Genomic DNA, 26,292 nt, shown 5'->3' with positions numbered 1-26,292 from the left:
CATGTGTGGCCAGCCACAGAGCAGTATCACAGTTTCCTTGGAGCCATAGGCGTAGTTTGAGTTCTGTATTTGAGGGGGTACCTCCAGTCAGACCAATGGGGCTGTGCATAGGGTGGAGGGGGCAAATTCCACACCTTCCCGCGGCTTGCAGTTTGGGAAGACAACGGCCGTCATGCCCTCCCCCCAAACTATGATAATGCTTGGAGCCTGTTGGCACCTACTTCTGACTCTGCTGTTAGTGCTGGGACATGGCTGCCACTAAGGTACAAGGCAGGAGGCTAAGGTTGCCTGTCCTAGTTGCTCTGCTCTGCCTGCTGTGTTCTTGTTCTTAGAAGCAATTGGGATATTGAAACAAGCACATGCTCTCAAAGTGGAAATCCCGATTACTTTAATACTCTGCCTTGCTCGCAAGTATTAGTCTTGTGAGTGTGGCAGAGTTTTTAGTGATGCAAGACTCCTACTGATCCAGCCCTGATCCAGCCAAGCACGTAAGCCTGTGTTTAATTTTGAGGTCGCCTTGAATTTATGGGAATACATCGGTGCTTAAACTAAGCAGATGTTTTGTGCTTTGCTGGTTAGGTAATGAGAGGCCGGGGAGGCCTTTTGTTTCACCGCCTTTACCACTCAAAATCGAAGATATAGGGTGACTGCGTTTTTGATTATGAACAAGGTGAAGTTTGTGAATTTGTTAGTGGATTGCTCTGCAGAATAATTGGCATGTTCATAGTGTTACAGCCCATGTTAGTGGACTGATGTATGTTTGGGGAGCTTTAAGAAAACAAGCTGGGGTACGTTCTAGCTACTTGGTGAAGGGACACATGCTGTGCTTGCTGCATTAGTCAGCGATTCTTTTTGAAAAACTAGGGCATTTTTTAAAGTGTTTGTAATGAAGTGAAGGACACTACCTACTGAAGAAGGACTGCTGGTGCCACCTTAGCATGTTTCTGAAGTTTGTTTCTCTGTAAAGATGGAGATCAAATTGTGTTCCTTCTTTACATCAGACTTGTGATATTGTTCCATCTGAAGCATGGTTAGGGATATGTCTGCTAAAATAATTTTGGAAGTGTCAGGAGAGGCCTGCTCCAACAGTCCATCAAGAAATGGAACTGATTCTCTTTTAAAATAAATAAATAAAATGTGTCCTATAGCCATAAAATAGGCTTTAAGACCAATCTAGAAATTGAAGAGTACTGTGGCCTCTGAATCCAACAGTCTTTGCTATACACTGTCTACCCAAGCTTGTAGATAATAACATAGAAACATAGGAGTCCTTATATCACTGTTTATTGTAATTCATCAAGTTCAGAAAACTGCTTCCAGGAGCAGAAAAATACTTGATTCTTCTGAGAGACTTATCTGTGGAGGGGAGGAGAGGGTTATAAAGGATTCCTTCCTGCCTGCTGTAGGTAATCTACTTATACTTTAACATATTCCAAAGAATACTGACCAATTCCAAAGCAAATCCTATTTAGCAGATTATTCAGAATCAGTATAGAATTTCCATTTTCCCAGATCTAAGTGTTATACCACAAGGCCCTGGAACGGAACTCACTCAGACTCAAGAAGAGTTTTTACAGAAATAAAATTTCATGGAGTGTGCAACATTCTGAGTAACCAACAGAAAATTTTTATGAGTTTCATCTTGATCTTGCTAATGCTGGTATACAGTGGGAGTAAACCCTTTTGAAGTCAATGGAGTTGCAAATATATATATATAGGGGAGGTCAAAATCAAGCCTTATTATATTTTCTGGAACACATATTTTCTGGAACTGACTGTCAGATATTATAACAATGGGCTCTGCAGTATACACCCTAAGAGAGCTAGCCTGGGCGTTTACAGGAAATTAGAATTTAAGAACCTGAGGCCTCCATTTAATTGTCTTTCTAATTAATGTCTTCTGTTGAAATATTAATGCCAAATGTTTGCGTTTGTCATAATACTTTTTCCAAGTGGTATGAGTATGCAACTATCATATTATGAGAAGTTGGATATCTGCATGTATATTAAATTATTTTTCTTTATTCAGTTGGCGCTTGATGAAAGGTTATTAATATTTATAGCAAGGAGATTGTGCTGTTCACATTACTTTATGATTACTGGCCTTGCTCTGCTACATATACATGCTCTTGTTTTTGGTGCTCCTGGCCAATATGTGTCCAAAAATATTCATGTTTTATGATTTTGGTATCCTCATGATACAGTGACAATCTTGAGTATTCAGCAATTTGGTCAACATTGATAGGGAATACCAGAGAAATGTCTTGTTTGCTAATATTCAAATTAGTTATAACTGACTGAAACTCACGTTTTTCTTGCGAATCCGCTCCTGGTTTTTGGTTTAACAAATCACATGCCTCTTTTCTACTATCCTTAATGGAAGGTTGACTTTAATATACAAAACCCACTTGTGGCATGACACCAACATGAAATTGACCAACTAGTAACGGATAGGTAGAGGTACAGATACATTTGTATTCATGAAATAAAATAAATTGTACAAAATGTGATTATATTTCTCTCCTGCATCCTTTGTACATTGCTTATCAGAAGCCCTGATCTTGCAAAGACTTTTGTGCATGCTTAATTTTGTACACCGAAAGTAGCTGCAGTGAATTCAGCTGAACTATTCAAATCGAGTAAAGTTAAGCATATGAAGAAATCTTTGCAGTATTGGGGCTATCACATTGTGGGCACTGTCAGAATAATGTAATATGGGTTTTGTTTCCGATTCTTTGGCCTGATTCTGCAATCTTTCCTCTTTCTGAGATATATGTACTGACAGTAGTACAATTGAGTAGTAAGTACTACTGAATTTGAGTCAGAGTCACTGAATTAAGTCCCCAGTGTGGATGCAATGTCTTTGGAGGAGTTTTAACATTTACTGCAGTACATTGGAGATCAAACTTAATCTGATCTGGTCATGTGGTCATGCACTTGTCTGTTCATGCAGGTTCTTCCCCAACAGATCCATTACAGTTTGCTACATTTGTAAATGAGTAGTTATGATTTAAATATATTTACAAGATCCTTTAGTAGGCTAGATGGTTTTTATATAGCTGGAATGAGATAGTTGGTTTACCATGATGCTGTTGGACATCTGTCTAATGTGTTGGTGTGGTAATTACATGTATGAAATCAACTTGTAAACATGACTGACTTTGACTCTTTTGTTACTACTACTTTTGTGCCAGGGTATTAGACATGTGGACCACTTTGGGTTCATCTGTAGAGAGTCGTCAGGAAATGGTGACTGCTACTTTGTCTGCTACGTGTTTCAGTGCACAGATGAAGCCCTGGTAAGAGATGCAAATTAAAGGCCTGATATCATAAGGTGCTAAGCCTTTTTGTTGTTTGACCTCAACTCCCATTGCATTTATAAAAATGTAATTGTTCTCAAGATTGCAAACTGTTAAGAAACTGAATTTTTGTTGACGGCAGAGGTTAGAATATGTATCCTATTCAAAATAAATATAACCTCCTACACTGGCATGCCTGCAGTGGTCATAGGCCATGGAACACTTCAAAGTTCACTAAGCATTAAATCACGTTGTATATCGTGGGTTTTTTTGTTTGTTTGTTTTTAAAAGTAGAACTTCCATTAAAATGAATGGAGAGGTCTGTTTACATTCAGTAGGTATACTGGTTTTGAAAGCCAAACCCACAATCAGAAGGTCAGTATCTCAGGGGTGCCCTGCTCATTATCCTAACATAATCCCAAAACAATGAAGGTATCCTTTTTAAAGACTGACTTTGTTGGGTTGAAAACAACACCAACTTAGTGTAGCAGAAATCACATTTAATTTCAGGTTTCAGAGTAGCAGCCGTGTTAGTCTGTATTCACAAAAAGAAAAGGAGTACTTGTGGCACCTTAGAGACTAACAAATTTATTTGAGCATAAGCTTTCATGAGCTACAGCTCACTTCATTGGATGCATTCAGTGGAAAAAAAAAATTTAATTTTTTAGCCTTGATTTCCTCTCTTGTTCTTGTTAGGTTGATGAAATCATGATGACTTTGAAACAGGCTTTCACTGTAGCTGCTGTTCAACAAACCTCCAAAGCTCAGCTCCAACTTTGCGAGGGATGCCCTATGCAATGCCTGCATAAACTCTGTGAAAAGATTGAAGGTAAGTATTAAGCAATGTTGACAATGAAACCTCTTGAAAATGTATTCTACCTAGCTTACTTACCAGAGCGATATTTTTATGTGTGAACATTGATCTAAAGGAATACACATTTTTTTTAAACCTAGGACTGTATTAACTTTGGACGCTTGAAGCCTGGTCAGTTAATTAAAAAATAGCTTTAATACAGTATAAGATCAGAGTACTAGTGTCAAGAATGATCAAATAAAAGCTAAATTGATCATACTGTGTATTTACTTAATTTTTAAAAATAAATAAAAGTTAAGTATAATTGCATTGAAAATTACTTGGTTCTTGAATTTATAAACAATAAAAAAATTGGAAATAACTTTTAAATGAACTTTTAAGGAATATACTGCCCTAGCTGAGAACTGCATGTTCTGTTAATGAACTGAGTTAGACAGAGGTGGTGGTCTGCTATCAAACATGATCTCAAACAGTGGATCCCTTTAATGTGTTTGACCTGTACTTCTGGTAGAAAACAAAGTAATTGCAGCTTACATCCATTGTACAGAAAGTGGCAAAGACATGAAGTCAGGAACATTTTGCATTTCAGCAGGTTTCACAGCTAAGAATTTAGCCATTTAGGGCAGGGCTGGGGTGAATGAGGGACAGCAACAGCTGTCAGATCAATGAAAAGCCACAGTAGCTTGTTGGACCAAGACATATCTGGTATTAATCTGTAGAAACAGGAGAATTTCTAGAACTACACTACCCTGTACTTTGTTTTGGCCTTCAGGTAGCTATGATTCTGAGATCACTAAAAGGACAGTTGAGTCTGATTGAATATTATTGTCCACCTCCAGCTTGATGGAGAAGTGTATAAGCATCCCACAATCGGATGCTTAACAATTACAGAAACCTGTTGGTGGCTAAAAAAAAAAAAAATCTAGAAAAGGAATTTAAACAAGGATAAGAAAAGGACGAACTAATGAGAGCCACAGGATTGTCTGCTTTTAAATATCAGTAAACGAATTCAGCAAAAGAAAAAAGCTGAAGAATACAGTATTTCACGTATCTTGGCAAAAGTCTTGAAGAGGCAAATTATAGACCAAGGCATATAAATGAGAAAGTACTTAATAGCAAATATATTTTAAAAAACCCCAAGTCCCCAAAACCTATACTGCATAAAACCTCAATAAAGAGTCTGTTGATAAGCTGCAGCAGACTCTAGGTTCATTCTGTGTTATAGGATCCTGCTATCTTCTAGGTCAGCTAAGAAGCCTAATCCTGCACTTTATCCCAGTAAAACTCCTTGTTGCAAAAGATTGCATTTCCTTATTTTACATGTATTATAAAGTTCATATTTACAGATTGATGTAAGTAATTATATAAAACAAAGTACACTGCTTTTAAATATATATACTACATCGCCCATCTGCTGAAGCTAATGCAGATAACTCATTTAAATAGTAATGATTATACCTCTTATTTAAGCTTCTGTTCATATCATATGAGTAGTGTATTGTATCAGTTTAAAGCTTGCTTATTACAGTATTTGTTCAATTTTTCTTGGTTCATCACTTATTAGGACTACAACCTTCTAAAGCTAAACTAGAACTCCAAAAGCATCTAACAACACTAAATAACCAGGAGCAGGCCTCTCTTTTTGAGCAGGTTCAGGTAATGTGTGTTTTTTGTTTGCTAGTTTTGTTTCTAAGTTAAAAGTTACATTGCTATGGTTTTTATTTACAATCTGTGTCCAGCATGAACGCTTTTATTTTCCTGAGAATTGTTCTTCAGCTTCTTACAGTATTCAGTGACAATCTAGAAATCTCCCTTTGTTTTAAATTCTGGGTCATTCACTATTGTTTCTAGGGCTGGTCAAATCTTCAGTCTAAATTGTTTTTCTGATGGAAAACTGGATTTTTGACTAATGAAATTTTTACAAAAAGTGTCTGTAGAGAACTTTACTTTTCATCAAAAAATCAAGTGCCAGAACGTTCAATTTGGAGATGTGAAACATTGTTTTGACACCTGTCATCAAAACAAAAGGTTTTGATGTTCCTGAATTGACACTTCATTTCAGCTTGGTTTGTTATTCAACCTGAATCTAAATTAGGGCTGTCAAGCGGTTAAAAAAATTAATTGCGATTAATCGCACTATTAATCATGTTGTTAAACAATAATAGAATATCATTTATTTAAATATTTTTGGATGTTTTCTACATTTTCAAATATATTGATTTCAATTACAACCCAGAATACAAAGTGTACAATGCTCACTTTATATTTATTTTTATTACAAATATTTACACTATAAAAAAAAAAGAAATAGTATTTTTCAATTCACCTAATACAAATTGCTGTCTCTTTATCATGAAAGTTAAACTTACAAACTTAGAATTATGTAAAAAAAAACAAACCCCTGCATTCAAAAATAAAACAATGTAAAATTTTAGAGCCTACAAGTCCACTCAGTCCTACTTCTTGTTCACCTAGTCAGTCAGACAAACAAGTTTGGTTACAATTTGCAGGAGATAATGCTGCCCACTTCTTGTTTACAGTATCACCTGAAAGTGAGCACAGGCGTTTGCATGGTATTGTTGTAGCCAGCATCGCAAGATATTTACGTACCATATGTGCCAAAGATTCATATGTTCCCTTCATGCTTCAGCCACCATACCAGAGGACATGCATCCATGCTGATGACAGATTCTGCTCGATAACAATCCAAAGCAGTGTGGACGGACACATGTTCATTTTCACCATCTGAGTCAGATACCACCAACAGAAGGTTGATTTTCTTTTTTGGTGGTTTGGGTTTTGTAGTTTCTGCATCAGAGTGTTGCTCTTTTAAGACTTCTGAAAGCATGCTCCATACCTCATCCCTCTCAGATTTTGGAAGGCACTTCAGATTCTTAAATCTTGGGTCAAGTGCTGTAGCTATCTTTAGAAATCTGATATTGGAACCTTCTTTGTGTTTTGTCAGATCTGCAGTGAAAGTGTTCTTAAATCAAACAACATATGCTGGGTCATCATCCGAGACTAACATAACACAAAATATATGGCAGAATGTGGGTAAAACCATGGAGCAGGAGACATACAATTCTCCTCCAAGGAGTTCAGTCACAAATTTAATTAACGCTTTTTTTTTTTTAAACACGCATCATCAACATGGAAGCATATCCTCTGGAATGGTGGTTGAAGCATGAAGAGGCATACGAATGTTTAGCATATCTGGCACGTAAATACCTTGCAATGCTGGCTACAAAAGTTCCATGCAAATGCCTGTTCTCACTTTCAGGTGACATTGTAAATAAGAAGCAGGCAGCATTATCTCCCATAAATGTAAACAAACTTGTTTCTCTTAATGATTGGCTGAACAACAAGTAGGACTGAGTGGACTTGTAGCGCTAAAGTTTTACATTGTTTTGTTACAGAGTGCAGTTATGTAACACAAAAAAATCTACATTTGTAAGATGCACTTTCATGATAAAGAGATTGCTCTACAGTACTAGAATGAGGTGAATTGAAAAATAGTATTTCTTTTGTTTGTCATTTTTAGTGCAAATATTTGTAATCAAAAGTAATATTAAGTGAGCACTGTACACTTTGTATTCTGTGTTGTAATTGAAACCAATATATTTGAAAATGTAGAAAAACATCCAAAAATATTTAATAAATTTCAATTGGTATTCTATTGTTTAACACTACCATTAAAACTGCAATTAATCATGATTAATTTTTTAATTGCGATTAATTTTTTAGAGTTAATTGCATGAGTTAACTGCGATTGATCGACAGCCCTAATCTAAATATTTCAGTTTGTTGAACCAAATCAAACTGGTTTGGTTTTGGAGTAGTTTCACATTAATCTGTGTCCTGCTGAGTTGTGGTGACTCACGGGAGTAATAGTTTGGGACTCTGATGCATCATGGGAAAAGTAGTTTTATCAGGAAGAGAATGGGAACATAAGGCACATGGAAGCTCAGGCAGACTCACTTTAATATGGAACTAATCCAAAACTAAACTTTTTGACAAACTGGAATATTTAGATTTGGGTCAGCCTAACCAAAAATGAAACATTTAGTTTAGTTGAGAAACATAGTAACTCCTGGGTATTTGGGGGCTAACTGGCACTAGTGCCTCAGCTGACTGGGCATTTCTGTAACCTAAGCTTGTCTTATTGCACTGAGGTCCCTAAAACATATCTGTTGAAGATGATTTTTATTTTATTGTAAGGCTGTAGAAATAATCCACTGGATAAAACATAACAAAAAAAATCTGTCATCTCTGCACTTTTTTAATACAAATTTTGGTGATCTGGGATTTTAGATGCAGTGAGTCCTTACGGCTCAATATGTTTTCCTGATTTCCATTTTAGAGATAATTATCTTTCTAAAAATATTTTCCGTAACCAGAGTTGCTCCCAGTCACATTTTTATATTTGCTCATAGTATATCCCATACATTATGTATGTAATTGTGAGAATTTCGGGAATTTAAAAAGCTTCACCTTTGTGATATGTACTACAGTAGGTTACCATTTTAAAAATATTTTCTCTTCTAATAATCCTAAAGGCTAGGTGAAAATCTGAATAAGCAGAGATAAATATTTTCATCTGGTCTCCCCTCTGATGTTCCTTAATAATAGATTGCACCTGCTTTAGGACCAGTGCATTAATGCATTCTAAACTCTCTTGTGGTTATAACTGAGTATCTCTATAACCAAAACAACATTTAGCTAAGTTGGCAGGTATACTTGCAATTAATTAATTAAATTAACAGTAATGATTTTTTTCTAAATGTTTTGAATATTTTTGGGCAAAATATAACAGTTGCTTTGGGTATTTATTTTTAATTTAAACTACTTCAGAGCTTTAGGATTAAAAACCAATAGCAGGATTTAAAATATAAATTTAATCTTTGAAATCTGGGTACCTGCCATGTTCTACTGAGGTGCTTGTTACAAAGGTGAAGTTTTATATAACGAAAATTGGATCCATAGTAAAATGGTCAGATAACTGAGAGAGAAATATTACATATGCACTACAGAGGTAAAACTATAATTTTATTTTGGAATCATATTGATAAATGATATTTATACTGAGAATTATTCTAGCTATGACAATGTTATAGTTTCTAAAATATGCTTCAAATGACTTTCAGCAGCTGATATCTGCTGCTGTTAGTCACAGCATTGTGTGGTATTTGTGAAATATCGTTAAAATATTGATCTATGTTGCTGCATTGCTTGAATCTCTGGCGTCCTCTAGTGGAATTATACAGCAGCATCAACTAGATTAAACTATTCAGTGTGCATTAACTACCCACTGGCAATCACAAAAGTTAAAATAGAGGGGAATAATTTTAAAGCTGCTATATGAATGCAGCTCTTATTTTTCCATGTGTTTGTTTGTTTTTTTAAAAGAAATTAAGACCAAGGAATGATCAGAAAGAGAATGAGTTGATTATCTCTGTTCTGAGAAACATGTATGAAGAAAAACAGAAGGATCATGTTCACATTTGGGAAGCAAAGCAGGTATGAGAGCTTTCATTTAAAAAAAAAAGTCTTTTTCCTTTCCTACTAACTTCTCAATGGTGAATTTCCATCTTTGTATTTAAGGTTAAATTAACACTGAAGTGAAAGCCCACTTTGCTTTTTCTTGGTGGGATATTTATTATTTAACGTGTTTATTACAATAGAGCCAACTGAGAGTGGGGTCCCATTGGGCCAGGCACTGTGCAAACACAGTACAAAGACAGGCCTTGTCCCGAAGGGCTTACAATCTAAATAAACAAGACAGACACAGGGTTTGGGGAAGGGGTAGAACACAGAAGCAGAGTGAACAATGGGTTGGCAGCAAATGTCATTTTAGTCCCATAATTTTTTGGGGGGTGAGTTTACTTAGGAGGGGATATTCTAAATGGAAAGAAAGTGTAATGGAGGGGGACAGGGCAGAGAAAGCCAGGGTAAGGAGGGGCAGGTGTGCAGTGAAGCTGAGGTGGAATCACTGAGGGAGGGAGAGCTGGAGGGTTGGAGCAACAGCCACTCAGCAGTGGGCAGAGAAAGTCCAGTCAGAATATACTTGTATAATCCCAAGTGCTAATAGCAAGGGGGGAAAAGATATAAACCCTTATGCTTTGGAGCATAAGAAACCCACTTGTGGCACTATCCACTATGGAGTCTCTTGTACCTTCCTCTGAAACATCTGGTACTGGCTGGTAGCAGTCTAGATGGACCACTGGTCTTTGCAGTTAGTCTATTCTTATCTTCTCAATACAGTGGATATAGAAAACATTCAAATGAAAATACTACATTCCGTCACAGTTACTATTTACAGCTGAAGCATATATGTGTAATTTCAAAAAGACTCAGCTCTCATTTTCTGTTTCCCTGTTAGTCCCAGTAGAGTTCAGTGGTGAATCAAGCCCGCTGGAATTTATCCTGAGGAAGGACTGCTGAGGTTGCCCAGTAATATGGGGGATATTTCTTTGTTTGTGTGGAAATATCATTGAGACTGATGCAAACAGAGGTTGTTGTTAAACACTACTGCAGAACTGACAGAGGAGACAGTGTTCTTCACTTGAGAAAGGAAGGACAAAACTACAGTTCAGTCTTTTCAGTCTTTGTCTACACTAGCACTTCTGTCGGTAAAACTTTTGTCAGTCAGGGGTGTGAAAACAACACCCCCTTGACTGACAAAAGTTTCACCAACAAAAGCACCATTGTGGACAGTGCTATGTCCACGGGAGACGCTTTCCTCCTGACATAGCTACTGCTGCTCGTTAGGAGTCGTTTAATTATGCTGGCAGAAGACCTCTTTCCTGCCAGCATAGAGCGGCTACACAGGAGATCTTACAGCTGTGCCGCTGTAAGGTCTGTTATGTAGACAGAGCCAAAGAGTGTGAAGGATCTGGGAGGTAACCAACATTACATGCAATATGGGTAGAAAAGAATGTGGGCAGATTGCCCTTCAAATACAGGTATTGTGGCCAGGCATCTCCCCAGTCTCGCCAGACTTAGCACTTCCCCCTCTGGCCGTGGCAAGGCCTGGGGTAAATCAGCCCCACCCTGGACAGTGTTTGTCTTCCCTCTCTGTGTTTACTTGTCAGTATTTTCAAGGTAGGCCTCAGAGCAGGCCCAAGGAGGGTCTCCTCTACCAAGCAAAAGGAAAAAAAATTACAAACACATTTCCCGGCCCCCTCGCTGAGGGGTGAATGTTGTCATGTTGTTGGCCCTGGGGTGTCAGTCCTTCCCTTAAACAGACACTCAGGTTTAGTTTTCAGAGTAACAGCCGTGTTAGTCTGTATTCGCAAAAAGAAAAGGAGGACTTGTGGCACCTTAGAGATTAACCAATTTATTTGAGCATAAGCTTTCGTGAGCTACAGCTTATGCTCAGATAAATTGGTTAGTCTCTAAGGTGCCACAAGTACTCCTTTTCTTTTTTCAGGTTTAGTTATTTTCCCTATGGGGAGGACAGCAGCCTCTCACCCTGGAGAAGCCTGTCTCCCTACTGCCACTAGCCTTGCAGCAGCTTGTCTCTCCTCCCTCTCTCTCACCAGAGGAGGGGTTTTAAAATATCTCAGGCATGGATGAGTTTTTAAAAAGAGACTAGTGATTTTGAATGTCTCAGTTTTGGGGTGCCCAACTTGAAATATCTTAAAGGGGCCTGATTTTATAGAAAAGGCTGAGCACCCCCTCTGCCTCTGAAAACCAGTCCCCTTTAAGGTGACTCAATCTGGGCACCCCAAAACGGAGGCACCCAAAACTACTAGTCATTTCTGAAAATCTTGGTCAACATTTCTTTCAGTATCTACCAATAGCAGGAAATGTACTGTAATGCCTGCTCCAGGCAGTCTCCTCCTGCAGGCTAGGTACACAGTGAACACACGGGAGGGTCAGATTCATTGAAGTCCCTATGTGAAGCAGCCTGGAACTCTGCTCCCTCTAAGTATTCAGACTTAAAGCATGAAGTAATTGGAGAGGCATCACCCACTTTTTTGTGACTAGCTCTGCATTTATTTTAATCTCTGATCCTTTTATTACTTATTGGTTAATGTGACAAAGTTCCTCCTCTGCCTTGGTGGGTCCTGCGCTTATTGGCGGATTTGCGCGCCTCAGAGGTTCACGGCAGCCCTCCACTTTTCCACTTCTCCACTTTTGTGGCTCAACTCTGCCATTCACTCAGTTAGCCTCATCACTGGCCAGCATGGGGAAAGGAAGAAGAACAATCCCCTCAGTCTCTGCTGATCCACCTAGTGGATCAGGGAACAGGCCAGAGACCTTCCCCTCTGGTGGAACCCGCAGGCCAGATCAACTCCTCTGGTATTAAGCAGGGAGTTGTGGGGATGGAGGGATGGGGGGAACTCGGGCCCGCCCTCTACTCTGGGTTCCAGCCCAGGGCCCTGTGGATTGCAGCTGTCTACAGTGGCTCCTGTAACAGCTGCATGACAGCTACAACTCCCTGGGCTACTTCCCCATGGCCTTCTCCCAACACATTCTTTATTCTCACGACAGGACCTTCCTCCTGATGTCTGATAATACTTGTACTTCTCAGTCTTCCAGTCGAACGCCTTCTCACTCTCAGCTTCTTGTGCCTCTTGCTCCCAGCTCCTTGCACGCACACCACAAACTGAAGTGAGCTCCTTTTTAAACTCAGGTGCCCTGATTAGCCTGCCTTAATTGATTTTAGCAGCTTCTTGATTGCCTGCAGGTGTTCTGATCAGCCTGTCTGCCTTAATTGTTTCCAGAAAGTTCCTGATTGTTCTGGAACCTTGCTAGGACTTTGAGTGAGTTAGCTGCAAGAACGCATATCACTCCCCCAGGGAAAAGGGACCTACTTAACCTGGGGCTAATATATCTGCCTTCTATCACTCTCTTGTAGCCATGTGGCCTGACCCTGTCACATTAATTATTAGCATTGCTGAGAAAGCAGGAAGAAAACTTCACATTCTTGTTTTATGATTTACTGTTTTTGTCAATTCTTCAGTCATTTGCATGTCTGACAGAAATGTGTGGACTTAGAAAGAGCAGTGTGGGCTGAGGTAGGACAGGAGGAAGTGGTATTTGGGTTTTTTTGTTAACAGATGTGAAATATTTTCATTTGGGATTAGTGCCAATTATTTTTATCAAATAGTTTCAGATTCTAAACAGTTGGAAAGTGGGTGTTTAAGGAAGAAGAAGATACCTTAATATAAAAACTGTGTGTGGATTTTAATGCTGCTGAGACATGCTGTTTTTTTAGCTCTTGAAACCCAAAAATAATAATCTGACGCTTGTAAAGATGCCAAAGTTGTAGCAGCAAACTTGATTTGCCTCTCACCCAACCATTCTTCTTAGTAGAAAATGTCATATCTACTTGGATCTTTTATCTTCAGAGCTGTGGAACAGTAAATACCTTTGGACTTCATCTCTCAAGATGAATAACCCAAACACCCTGAATTTTTTTGCCTTCTCTCCTGCATTGCTACTCACACTTGCTTTCTGGGTGAGGAATCCTACTCAGGTTCTCTATGTTAAATTGGAAGAATTTAAATTTAAACAGCTGCAAGAGATTTCATAGAACATTAATATTTTTGAACCAAACGTTCTTTTCAAAATAAGTGTTTTTCACCAGAAAACTGCAAGGTCTTTTCAAGTAAATGGCTTGCTATGTGGGGTTGAGGATAGTTGAGTTAGAGGGAAAAGATTGAATTCTCTGTTTGGGAGATTGGAAATAGGATATAGTGTCATTTTGTTTGAACTGTCAACAGCCTGGATTGGTAATGACCAAAACTTACTGCTGTCAGAGAGCTGTTCACTTGTCCATTTGATATCAATTGGTCTAATGCATTCACATCTCTGATACTGTTACCATTGTGTATATCTGGCACTAATGCTGGGAGCCTCAGGAGAAAAGTTCAAGATTTAATGGACACCGAGAATTACTCTTTGGTCCATATAGTTGATAAAACTAGGTTAGGTCTAACTAAGGTTAGGTTTGAGGCACAACATTTATCCCTCCCTCCCACTTCTGTGGTGCTACACCCGTTCTGTGTTCAGTTTCCAGAGCTGTCCGTCTTTCACAAGCACTAAAATTGGGCTTAAATTTCTAACCAAAAAAAAAAATCAGCTGTAAGTTGATTGTCATCCGTAATGTGGAAGTGTTCCTCATGGTGATATTTATATGCAAAAGTTAAATATTGTGTGTCTTCCTGGACCTCAGTGCACTCTGCATTCGAAGGAATGGAGTTGGGGGAGTGATATGCATTCTTGCAGCTAACTCACTCAAAGTCCTAGGACACGATTGCCATGAAAAATAAAATAAATAAATTGGTCAAGTCTAATCTGAGGTGTTAAAATAAATAATTCCCCCACGACATCCTGAATCCATTCCTCGTGTGCTTACAGATGATATAATTGTGCTCTGGCATTAAGGTAAACATGTGAAGAGACATATTTTTTGTTATGAAATACAATATTCCTGGTACTCACTATACTTCACTTAACAAATAAATGTCATTTGGAAAAGAGATTCCCAGATCTAGTAGTAGGTTAACTCAGTAAGCTTCAGTGCTGTTATGCCAGTAGAAACACAATGCATGAGAGGATTCAGAGCTTAGTACAGTTTTAGTTTAGAAAAGCTTGGAAATGTGCTACTCAGATGTCTAAAATCTTTCATGGAGTTTTTGTTCTGTACAACCCTGTGTTTTAAACCTGCTTTCTTAAATATTATAGGCTTCACAGCCTTCTGGAGAGACTACTGGAAATGAGATGCCAAGCAGTGCTCCCAGGTTCAGACTAGATATGTTGAAGAGCAAAGCTAAACGGTCACTAACAGAATCATTAGAAAGTATCTTGTCACGGGTAGGTATCTTTATTTGAATTGTCTTTTTTTGAGTGACAGACACATAGGGTACATCTACTTTTGTTTCCTTCCAGGGCAAATTGTTGAACAATTATTAAAGATAGTTCTAGAAATACTTAGGTGAACATGGGCTTTGTAATGAAAATCATACCTTTCTAAGACGGAAGAAGAGAACAAATTAGTGGATAAAGAAGCAGTAAATATCATTTTAATGTGGGCTTTTCAAAAACATCACAAGAGGCTATAAAGGAAGCTAAGCAGTTATGGCATTAGCAGTAAAATTCTCTCATTGATTTAGAAACTGGTTAAGAGAAATAGAAAAATCTGTTCAATTTTTAACATAAGGAAATTAATAGTGGGCTGACCAAGGACCCTTAATAGGACAGATTTTTAAAATAATATTTATTAATGACGTGGGGTGGGGCGGAGACAATGTGGTGGCGAAAATCTGTAGATATCACAGAATTATTTGTAAGTCAGGCCTATAGAAGATTAGGAGGAATTTCAGAAGGCGCTTACAGAGATAGGTATTTGGGCAATATGATGGAGGATGAAATTCAGTGTAAACAAGTGGCAGGTGATAAACATTGGAAGGAACTCTTTGAACCTTTACACACTGATGGTCTCTCAATTATCTGTAAACACACTGGAAAAAAGATGCAGATATCATGGTCAGATGGCTGGCAATATTTGCTCAATACACCGCAGCAGTTAAAAAAACAAATAAGATATCAGGTTGTATTAGGATAAGAATGGAGAAAAATACTGAAAATATTATAATGCCACCACTTAAACCTCTGGAACCCCTTCTCTCTGAATACTGTTATTTTGGTCTCTAAAAGGAGATATCACAAAGTAGAGAAAGTCCAGAAAATGGTGTGACAAGAATGATTAGGGGCTTGCAAAGATTTCTATATGAAGTGAGATTGAACATTCAGGACCATTTAGTTTGGAGAGGTGATGGATAAAAGTTGACAAGATAAATTTTACAAAACAATAAATGGGAGAGAAGATTTATCATGGAGTGCCATTTATCCTTTCTCATAATACAAGGACAAGGAGACATTCAATTAAATTAATGGCAGGTCTACGCTAGAAGTGTTTTGCCAATGTAGCTATCCCTGTATACTGCACTGGCAAAGTGTTCTTAGCATGGATGCAGTTCATACTAGCAAAATTGAATTTTTACCAGCATAGCTTATTACAGCTTCCCACACTGAAGCAAACTAAGCTCTCCCAGCAAAATCACAGTTTTGCCAGGATAACTGTGTCTACTCTGGAAATTTTTGAGGGCATAGATATATTGCTTACAAATCACACTTCATCACTTCCCTGACCAACATAGCTATCCCAGCAAAAGTTTATCATATAGACCGGCCTAGGATGATAAAAGAAATATGCCCTTACACAACATATGATAACTAATGAAGATCTCTGCCATAAAATACAAAGGCCTAATTTACATTAGGAGAGTTTTGCTGGCAAAACCCTCTTGTGGACACTGCTATATCGGTGTAAAAGTGCCTGATTGGCATAAGCTATATTGGTATAAGTACAAGTTGTGGACGGATATGTTGCACCAATAAGATAATGGAGTGGAAAGTGAATTTATAAAATTTGCAGATTACCCCAAGCAGGGAGGGGTTGCGAACACTTTGGACGACAGGTTTAGAATTCAAAGTGACCTTGACAAATTGGAGAATTGGTCTGAATTCAGCAAGATGAAATTCAGTAAAGTTAAGTGCGAAGTACTACACTGGGGAATAAAAAATTAAATGCACAACTACAAAATGGAGAATAACTGGCTAAGTGATAGTACTGTTCAAAATGATCTGTGGGTTATAGTGGATCACAAATGGAATGTGAGTCAACAATGTGATGCAGTTGCAAAAAAAGACTTATTATTTTGGGGTGTATTAATGGGAAAGTCATATATAAGACACGGGAGGCAATTGTCCCACCCTACTTGGCACTGGTGAGGCCTCAGCTGGAGTACTGTGTCCAGTTCCAGGTGCTACACCTTCAGAAATGTGTGGACAAATTGGACGGAGTCCAGAGGAGAGTGACAAAAATAATAAAGGTTTCAGAGTAACAGCCGTGTTAGTCTGTATTTGCAAAAAGAAAAGGAGAACTTGTGGCACCTTAGAGACTAACCAATTTATTTGAGCATAAGCTTTCGTGAGCATCTGATGAAGTGAGCTGTAGCTCATGAAAGCTTATGCTCAAATAAATTGGATAGTCTCTAAGGTGCCACAAGTACTCCTTTTCTTTTTTTAAAAATAATAAAAGGTTTAGAAAACCTGACCTATCAGGAAAGGTTAAAAAAAACTGGGCATGTTTAGTCTTGAGAAAAGATGACTGAGGGAGGATCTGATAACCATCTTCAAATATGTTAAGAGCTGTCATAAAGAGGACAGTGATCAATTGTTCTCCATGTCCACTGAAGGTAGGACAAGAAATAATGTGCTTAATCTGCAGCAAAGGAGATTTAAGTTAGATAATAGGGAAAAGTTTCAAACTATCCGGGTAGTTAAGCTCTGTAATAGGCTTCCAAAGGAGACTGTGGAGTCCCTTTTGTTGGAGGTTTTTCATAGCAGGTTGGACAGACACCTGTCAGGGATGGTCTAGGTTTACTTGGTCCTGCTTTAGTGCAGGGTACTAGACTTGATGGCCCCTTGAGGTCCCTTCGAGCCCTGCATTTCTATGATTCTATGAGTATAACTGCATCTACATTAGGGCTTTTATTGGCATAGCTATGTCAGTAAAAAAAATCACGCCCCTGATCAATATAACTATATTGATAAACCTTAAGTGTAGACCAGGCCTGGGGCAAAAAGGTTAGTAAGATTCAGAAAAAAAATATTAATTATTCATGGTAATGATGATGTCAACAGTTACTCTATTGCAACTGGAATAAAACTTCATACAGGACTTTAACCTTTGTGCTTCAGAACATAAGCCAACTATTAGCTGCCTGTGGTCAAGAGCAGGTTTGCTCCATAGATATACTGTTGCATAACTATCCATTATCAGGTTGCTATGCATTCCTCTGGGTAATCCAAAAGGGCTTCAGTCCAAGGGATTGTACCAAACTCTATGGATTTTCACTCTGACCTAGAGACATGCAAATCAGTATAACAGAGGTGATGTTTTTTGGGACATTCTACGTGAGTCCAATGTGCTGATGTAATCTTCAATTCTCTGTACTAGTCAATTCCTATCTTTGCATTATGATGGAGATAGCCTAATGTGAAAATTCATTTTATGGTCTGAGGGAGGTGCTGTAATAATATTTGTAATTCAAGCACATGATTATTCAAACCCTTTCCACATATATATTTTGTAGGATATGATGCTACCAACAGCAATCCTGGCTGAAAAAAAGAATAATTCGGCCTGCGTGAGTGTATTAATTGCTAGGGTCCTTAAAATATCTGTTGCCTTCCTGAAGGAAGCACCTGTTTCTCATGGAGAGGCAGGTTATTCTTAGGCATTTCAGGAAATTGAATATGATACTGGCAGAATCAGTGATTTAACAGTTCCAGCAAGGATGTTCTGTTGGAATGCAGTTTTTTGTGTTCTAATTCTGATTGCTTCATATACTTTATTTCTAAAGGGTAGTAAAACCAAAGGTTCACTAGAAAGTTCTGGAAGTGTGGATTTGGACAGCTCCTTATCCAGTACATTAAGCAGCACAAGTAAAGTAAGTAATCACCATAGTGAGTGAATAAATTGAGAATCTTCTGCTAACCTTTTTTGTAACATTCACAGTTAAAGTCATGTGATGTGTTGGTGTAATCAGTCTATTTTAATGTCTTATATTTATTATTTTTTCATGAATTCATGAATAAAAAATCTGATAGATTGTGTGGGAAGAAAAACAAAACACCAGACATGAAAAATGTAGCTATATGAGTAATATGATACAATTTGGTACTAAGAATGTGCTTTTTTTCTACCAAGGGGAACTCTGTTCTTGCATGCTGGCCCACAGGGCAGATCCTTATTCCCATGCAGAGCCCAAAGAAGTCAATGGTGCTTTGCCCATGATATCAACTTGCAACATCAGGGCCTAAATTCCGTCTTCTGTTCACCCCATTGCTGCAGGCAACTTAAAGAAATGTGGGTAACCAACTCAGGTGTGCACTCCACACTAAAATGCATCTGAATCCCCTGGGCAATGGTATGATCATAAACCACATCCTTGGACATGAGACTACCACCCCACACTGGAATCCATATGGGCTACCATTAAACAATAACAATCCATACTCAAAGGGTTCCACATCCTGAAAGAAATCTTTTCCAAACCCTCTTTTCATGCCTTCAAACAATGCCCCCTCCAAACTTTCCAAGCTAATCGTCAGAAGCAAGCTCCCCACTGACCAGGACTCACCTACTCAAAGCAGCACCAGACCCTCCCATAACAGCAGATGCAAAACCTGTGGACATATCTCCACTGCTACAATGATCAATACTCCCCACAACACATCTTTTAAGATCCATGAGTCCTACACATTGCTATCACAACTTGTTGTGTACCTCGTCCAGTGCATTAAATGCCCCATTAATCACTATATGGGTGAAACCAGATAATCACTCAGGGCAAGTCTGCAAGAGCAATGGCAAGAACTTTTCTGCTGGCGTAGTTAATCCACCTCCCCGAGAGGCAGTAGCCATGTCGACGGGAGAAGCTCTCCCATCGACCTAGTGCTGTCTACATTGGGAGGTTAGGTTGGTTGGGGGGCATGAATGTTTAAAACACCTGACCAATATAGTTATACTGATACAGGTCTGTAGTGAAGACCAGACCTAAGCTCTTGAATAAACTCACACAGAAAAATCATAAAAGACAAAAACACCATATCATCCTTAGGTGAACACTTTTCACAAAACAAACACTCCATACCTGATCTTTCAGTCCTTGTCCTCGAAGGAAACCTGCACAACACCTTCAGAACATGAGCCTGGGAGCTTAAATTCATAACTCTGCTAGACACTAAAAATCATTATCTAAATAAAGACAGTGGATGGATGCATCTGGTGAAGTGAGCTGTAGCCCACGAAAGCTTACGCTCAGATAAATTTGTTAGTCTCTACGGTGCCACAAGTCCTCCTTTTTTTAGTGGATTTATGGTTTATTACAATCTGAAATCCTCTAACCCCTCCTTTTTTTGTCCTGTGACTGCACGGGTGTTAATGTGCCGCTTCACGTTGAATGGTCTCTCATAATGTGCTAATTACTTGTGCTAAACAATCCGCTCCACCTTGTTTAGCTGTGACACTCAGAGGCTAGGTCTACACCGAACTTTAGTCAGTAAAACTTTTGTCGGTCAGCGGTGTGAAAAAAACACCCCTCTGACTGACAAAAGTTTTACTGACGAAAAGTGCCAGAGTGAACAGTGCTTTGCCCGCCAACAGAGCTGCTGCTTCTCATTGGGGTGGTTTTATTTTGTTGGCAGGAGACCTCCGGCAGACAAAGAGCAGCTACACCACGTACCTTATAGTGGCACAACTGCTTCTGTAAGGCATGCAGTGTAGACATAGCCTACATACCTTTCCCGGACCTAAAGAAGAGGTCTGTGTACCTTGAAATCTTGTGTCTTTCGCCAACTGAAGTTGGTCCAATAAAAGATATTACCTCACTCACCTTGTCTCTCTAATAAACAGCAATTCTGAGTTAACATGTTGAGAGATCATAATGGAATTTTTTATCCTGGCACCTTCTCCAAGAGATGGCAACCTATATCTCCATGTCACTTTCTCTTTTTCAGAAATTTTAGGCTTTCTTTAGGCATTTTGATTATAAATTATCTCTTTTCTGGTGCTAAGAAAAGATGGGGTTAGTGGGCCCAATTTGGGCAATTGTTCATTCTCTGAGATTGCAACAATGAAAGAAACTGATGCGTCAGCTTCAGGACTGTTGATTCCAGTGAGGTGATTAGTTAACAACACTGAAAGTAAATGCAACTTTTTGGATTTCAGTGGGAGTTGTACATTCAAAAGGACTGTAGAATTAAACTTCTAAATGTAAAGAATTTATATATTGATGGTATGGTTTGAGATTCTAGTAAAATAAGTTAAATATGAAGCAGAGAGGAAGGATGGTCTTGTGGTGTGGCCACTGACCAGTCAGGAGACTTATGGTCAGTTGTTGGTTCTGCCATACGCTTCCTATGTGACCTTTAATAAGTCCTGACTTGAGTGGGCCACAGTTCCACTCTTAGTGTGCCTGTGCCTCAGTTCTCCATTACAGGTCTGTTGTGAAGATAAATTCATTATTTGTGAGGAGCTCAGATACAATAGGTATAGGGTCAATATGAGTACCTAGATAGACTCATGCATCTGCATTTGTAATCATGAATGATTTTTTTAAAAGAAAAAGATTTAATAAAAAGTGCAGTTTTATGTTAAATCTTTAATGTAAATGGATTCTGTGTAGTCTGAAATGCTTCCTTATACATTTCAGCTTTTGTGACAATAACATACCATATATTCATTTGTCCCTTTCTTGTCTCAGGTTTTCCTCTTCAAAGTGTTGAGGATAACTACTATTCAGCCTTTTTTTCCTCTATAAAGCATAGATATAACAGCATGTGGCTGCCTTGCTGATTACTAATGAAACATTAAAGATTAGGTCATTGTGTGAGATACCATGGCCTAAATGTTCAAACTATAGTGTCTAAAGTTAGGTATCTAAATAAGAGTTGCCTGACTTGGAGAGTTGTTGAGCTTCCACCAGCATATTGGGAGATGCAGGTTCTCAACACCTTTTGAAAAGCTCAGCCACTCTTATATGGGTGCCTAAATTTAGGCAGGAAAGCTTGTAAGTGTTGGCCTGTATTTATTTTCAGGAAATGTTCAGCTGGGATTAAAAGTAGTCTTCTTTAGAAATAAATGCCTTTGTAGCAGGAAGGAGATTTGTTTATGGTGTCAAAAAATAGACCTGGGATAGAGAACCTCAAATTATTATTTATAAATCATATTTTACATGGATGAATATTTTTATATTGCTAGGAACCATCTTTGTGTGAAAAAGAAGGCCCACTTCCTCCAGAGACTCCTGCCAAGGCCAATGGATCTGTGGGAGATCTCTCCAGTGACCCAGTTAGTCACCCCATCGAACAGCCTGATAAATTACCTCAGCAAGGGTTTCGCCGGCGAGCAAACACATTGAGTCACTTGCCTATCGAATGCCAGGAATCTTTGGAACCAGTTGAAACATCACCATCTATTCCACAAAGGAAACTTATGAGGTATCATTCAGTGAGCACAGAGACCCCTCACAAGCGAAAGTAAGACTCATTTTAAAAGCAGGATATTGTTTGATAGATATTTGGGGCAAATTATGGGATGTTCATTGCATACCAGGTATGTTCATTTAGCAAAAGAGAAATATAGTGCTTAGTGTTAGAGCAGTGTGTCGTCCGCTTAAAACATGTTATGTTTAAGAGCGCCTTTTCCACTCATTTGGTATTGTTCAAGGAGGGAGACGAAACATGAAACTTGCAATTCCACAGTAAGTGTCAGAAAGCCATTTTACTACACAACCATGATATAAGTGGATGATGAGAAGTTAGTTTGCCTGTGCAAATCAATGTGAAATAGTTCTTGCTGGGTGTATCTGAGAGCAGTCTAAATAAATGCTGGCTTTGTGGTACCACTCTATTTTATATTTATGAAGAGGAATCCTGTTTAAAAAAATAATGAAATTCTCTAATTGATGTCAGAGGACAGACTCCTGTCCAGTTTTAACCAGCCACTGCAATAAAAGGAATTCTTGATTCAGCTGCAAAGTTTCACTAACAAAAATAAATTGTTAATAGTCTTCATGCTAATGCTCTTCAGATGTCCTTCTTTAAAGGCTTGCTTATCATCCGTGAAATCTCACTAAGCTTTATGGGACTTCCCCTCCATCACCCCTCTCCCTCCTCCCTCTCTGGCTTTTTCCAGTTACTGTGGAAACATTTTTTTCTGCAGACTTCTGTTTCTCTGCCAAAACTGCTGGTATATACAAGCTAGACAGTAGTAAATCTGTCTCTGTGCTGGCTCACTTTTCCTTGCAGAAGGCAGGGTGATAAAGGTAAATGCTTGAGATAGATGATGACAGTGAAAAAAGAGAATTGTGATATTTAAAAGGAAACATAACCTGAGTTCCCTTTTTGTCCCTTCTTTGAACCTTTTTGTTCCTTAAATGCTAAATGGCTTTTGTGGTGCAATTTAGTACTTATTGGTTTAACTTTACAAGTGCGTCCTTAAAACTTTCTACTTGCTTCTGCTTTCTCAGTTCATTCCTATTTTACTGTGGGACTATAGCTAAAAGTTGAATATATGTTTAATTTCCTTTGCCATTCCTGTTTTGGTCCCATCCTAGGACTTCAGTGGGAGCAACTCAGGGCACTTAATCCTCAAAGGATTGGGCCCTTAGTGGTATACTATGGCAAGCTAGTAAGAGCAATAAGTACATGATGTAGGGAAAATGGAGCTCTCAGAAAAATGTGTAGTAGGATAAAATTTTCAAAAGTGCCCAAGGGACTTAGGACCAAATCCCAATAACTTTCAATGAGATTTAGATTCAATGAGATTTAGATTCCTAAATTACTTAGATTCCTTTGAAAAGTCTTACCCCTGATTCACAGGTAGTTTCCAAAGTACATGTAGACACTATCCTGCAAGATGCTGAGCATTTTGACCCCAATGCAGTGAAGTACTTGAACATGTGTATAAATTTATGTATGCAAGTAGTTCCGTTGATTTCACTGAGATTACTCAGGTGTTTAAATTTAGGTATGTGCTTAAGTACCCTGCTGAATCAGGTCCTGTAAGCAAACACTTCTGTACTTTGCTGGATTAGGTTATAGTGCTCGGTGCCTTTCAGAGAGAACTGTAAATCAGAAATTTATGTAATGGTTATCTGGCAGTAGTAGGACATTTTAAAATGAGGCTAGATAAGCAATCTCATTTCATTTTTCTCTGTTTCTGAGATTTGTTCTCTCTCTCTTTCTTACCTCATCCCTCCCACATGGCTGGAATCTCACTGTTCAGTTTGAGCACATCTGTTGGCGAGTCTGAAAGCTGTTCTGGTCAATCTTCAGCTCCCTCTCCTCTAGCTCGTCTTAATCCCTCAGCCTCTTCACCCACTTTTTTAAAATATCTAAAGCATAATTCAAGCAGAGAACAATGTGGGCACATTGCACAAAAGAGGTGAGATAGCAGATGTATATAGTTTGGAGAGTGTTTGTTTTATTGTACCATAAACACACAACACTGTATTATCCTCACTCACTATGTGCACAGTGACTGAATAACAACAACAACAACAATAATAATAATAATAATAATTAATAATTATTATTAATAAAAAGCTGCCAGAGGAGGTGTGTTTACATGAGGGGAAAATAAACTCCTCTCCTAACATTTTGTACCATTGCATTTTATCATAGGGCACTTGATCTAATTTTTCATTTTGACTGAATGAAATTATTTCAGGTGCTCTCACACACAGCTGATATGTTGGGGTCAGTTGCTCTTGTGATGCATCAGAAAACAGCGCTGGTTAAACTCTGCCAGAGGCTTAGATGCCAAGAACTCTCACACCCTCTCTGTTTCTCCAGAATTTTTCAGTTTCACTCTACCCTGTTCAAAGTAACGCTGATACAGGTCCCTGCTCCTTTGGGATTGAAAAGGAGAGAGGGAGAAAGTGACTCACTAAGAGTTGGAAATTTGACCAGGTGAAGAGGGTAATAAAAGTCTGACTTGTGGAGAGTCATTCAGCACCATCAAGTGATAGTTTGATATTCTTGCCCTTATAGCAAAAGCATTTGTGGAGACGAAAGTTACAGACAGGGCTACTCACTCTGCCTTTCCACCTTATGGTGAGAAGACCAGCTGCTCCCTAAAACTAGAGATGAGTGAAATTTTTTGGATGAATTATTTATTCACCAAAAATGCAATTTTAATCAATCTGAAACTGTTTGTGACTTTGATGTGAATTCACCAAATAATTTCAGTCAAACATTTTTCTTTTGGGCCTAAGCACCATTCACAAAACAGGAAGAGATGGGGAAGAGGTGTCGCGATGGCCTCCCTTAGAACTTTTATCACAGCGGCTAGGGCCTGCACTTGGAATGTGGGAGACCAGGGTTCAATTCCCCCCTTTGCCTGTCATGGAAAAGAGTTTTGTTCTTGTGTCTCCAACATTGCAGAAGAGCATCCTAGCCATTGGGTTATGGAATATTCTGGTGCTGGGGATCTGAATCTCATGCTGAATCTGTTCCACTGTGTATAAATAATTCGTCATTGGACTAGGGTCATGAACTTGGGTCTCCTACCTTCTCAGCGAGCATTCTAACCACCAGACTATAGAATAATTCTTTCTAGCTCAGTGACTATTCAAGTGTTTTATATAAAGTGGAACAGCTTCAACAAGAGAGACTTACAAAGACCCATACAGAATAACCCACCCCCAGTAGTGTATTTTGGTATGATTTCTTAGTTCTCAGCGATGTTACCTTTTAGTTACCACACACCAGATGACTTTATCAGCTTCCATTCCAGACAGAAATTGTCATTAACTCAGCTGCTCTCATTAAACCACTACCCATTAATGTTCCTCTGAGTGCTGTAGGAGCTTCATGTAGGAAGTTTAGGAGACAAAGGGTGGGAACAAGAGTTATATTTGCTGAAATGCTTCTAGTGAGATTTGATTGGTGCTTCTACCTGTCACACAAGAGTAACAAACCCAAACAATCAGATGCTGAAAATTCTACCGTTGTGTGAAAGTTACTCTGTTAGTGTGTAGGCACTTTTGCATAGTCAGCTTATTCAGTGGCTGCCCTCCCTCCCCATACCAGTTACAGAAGTGTCAACTTTTTTCCACCCCTCCAAAAATGTGGGACACTCGAACATGTACCTACCAATTTTAGCAGTTGTTTGGCTATAGAATAGCCATGAATTCTTATTGGATTAAATAAACGTGGTTGAAACATGGGTGATGAATCCTTGAGCATAGCAGATAATTAATTTATTAAAGTGTATTAATACTGGAATAGTTAGGTGACTCAAATACGATTTCAGAGTAGAACTTGTTACACAATTTTAGTTTTTACTTTATTTTCCTTGGTATTCATGCCTGAAAGTATTTTTGTTTTGGAGCTTGCACTGTGTATTTTTTTTTATTCTGCATATTTACACTTGCTCATTCTAAACTGCACTTTTCCCAACTGCACTCTCAGCACCTCCTACCGTACTGCACTACGGAAAAAGCTTCCTTCTTCCTCCTCTGTGCCAAATTTCTTAAAATTTCTGGCTCCTGTAGATGAAAATAACACCTCTGACTTTAGGAGAGCAAAAAG

General features: G+C 38.6%; 1 protein-coding gene across 3 annotated transcripts in view; it reads left to right on the top strand.

The window, feature by feature from the left end:
* Positions 1-26,292, top strand: part of TBC1D1 (TBC1 domain family member 1) — a 207,408-nt gene that overhangs the window by 90,575 nt on the left and 90,541 nt on the right. Inside the window, exons 5-13 of one of the 3 annotated variants that reach the window (XM_037897936.2) lie at positions 3,195-3,299; positions 3,996-4,128; positions 5,678-5,769; positions 9,520-9,630; positions 14,809-14,937; positions 18,555-18,641; positions 21,956-22,233; positions 23,984-24,142; positions 26,173-26,292. In XM_037897936.2, the coding sequence (XP_037753864.1) occupies positions 3,195-3,299; positions 3,996-4,128; positions 5,678-5,769; positions 9,520-9,630; positions 14,809-14,937; positions 18,555-18,641; positions 21,956-22,233; positions 23,984-24,142; positions 26,173-26,292 (1,214 nt within the window). The remainder of the gene's footprint in view (positions 1-3,194; positions 3,300-3,995; positions 4,129-5,677; positions 5,770-9,519; positions 9,631-14,808; positions 14,938-18,554; positions 18,642-21,955; positions 22,234-23,983; positions 24,143-26,172) is intronic. The other 2 variants (XM_027822175.3, XM_027822174.3) reach the window with 2 other exon arrangements.

Source organism: Chelonia mydas, chromosome 4, assembly GCF_015237465.2.
Source record: "Chelonia mydas isolate rCheMyd1 chromosome 4, rCheMyd1.pri.v2, whole genome shotgun sequence".
Classification (NCBI taxonomy): domain Eukaryota; kingdom Metazoa; phylum Chordata; order Testudines; family Cheloniidae; genus Chelonia; species Chelonia mydas.
Note: the sequence above shows the minus strand (reverse complement) of the source record. Positions and strands in the feature narration are given on the sequence as shown.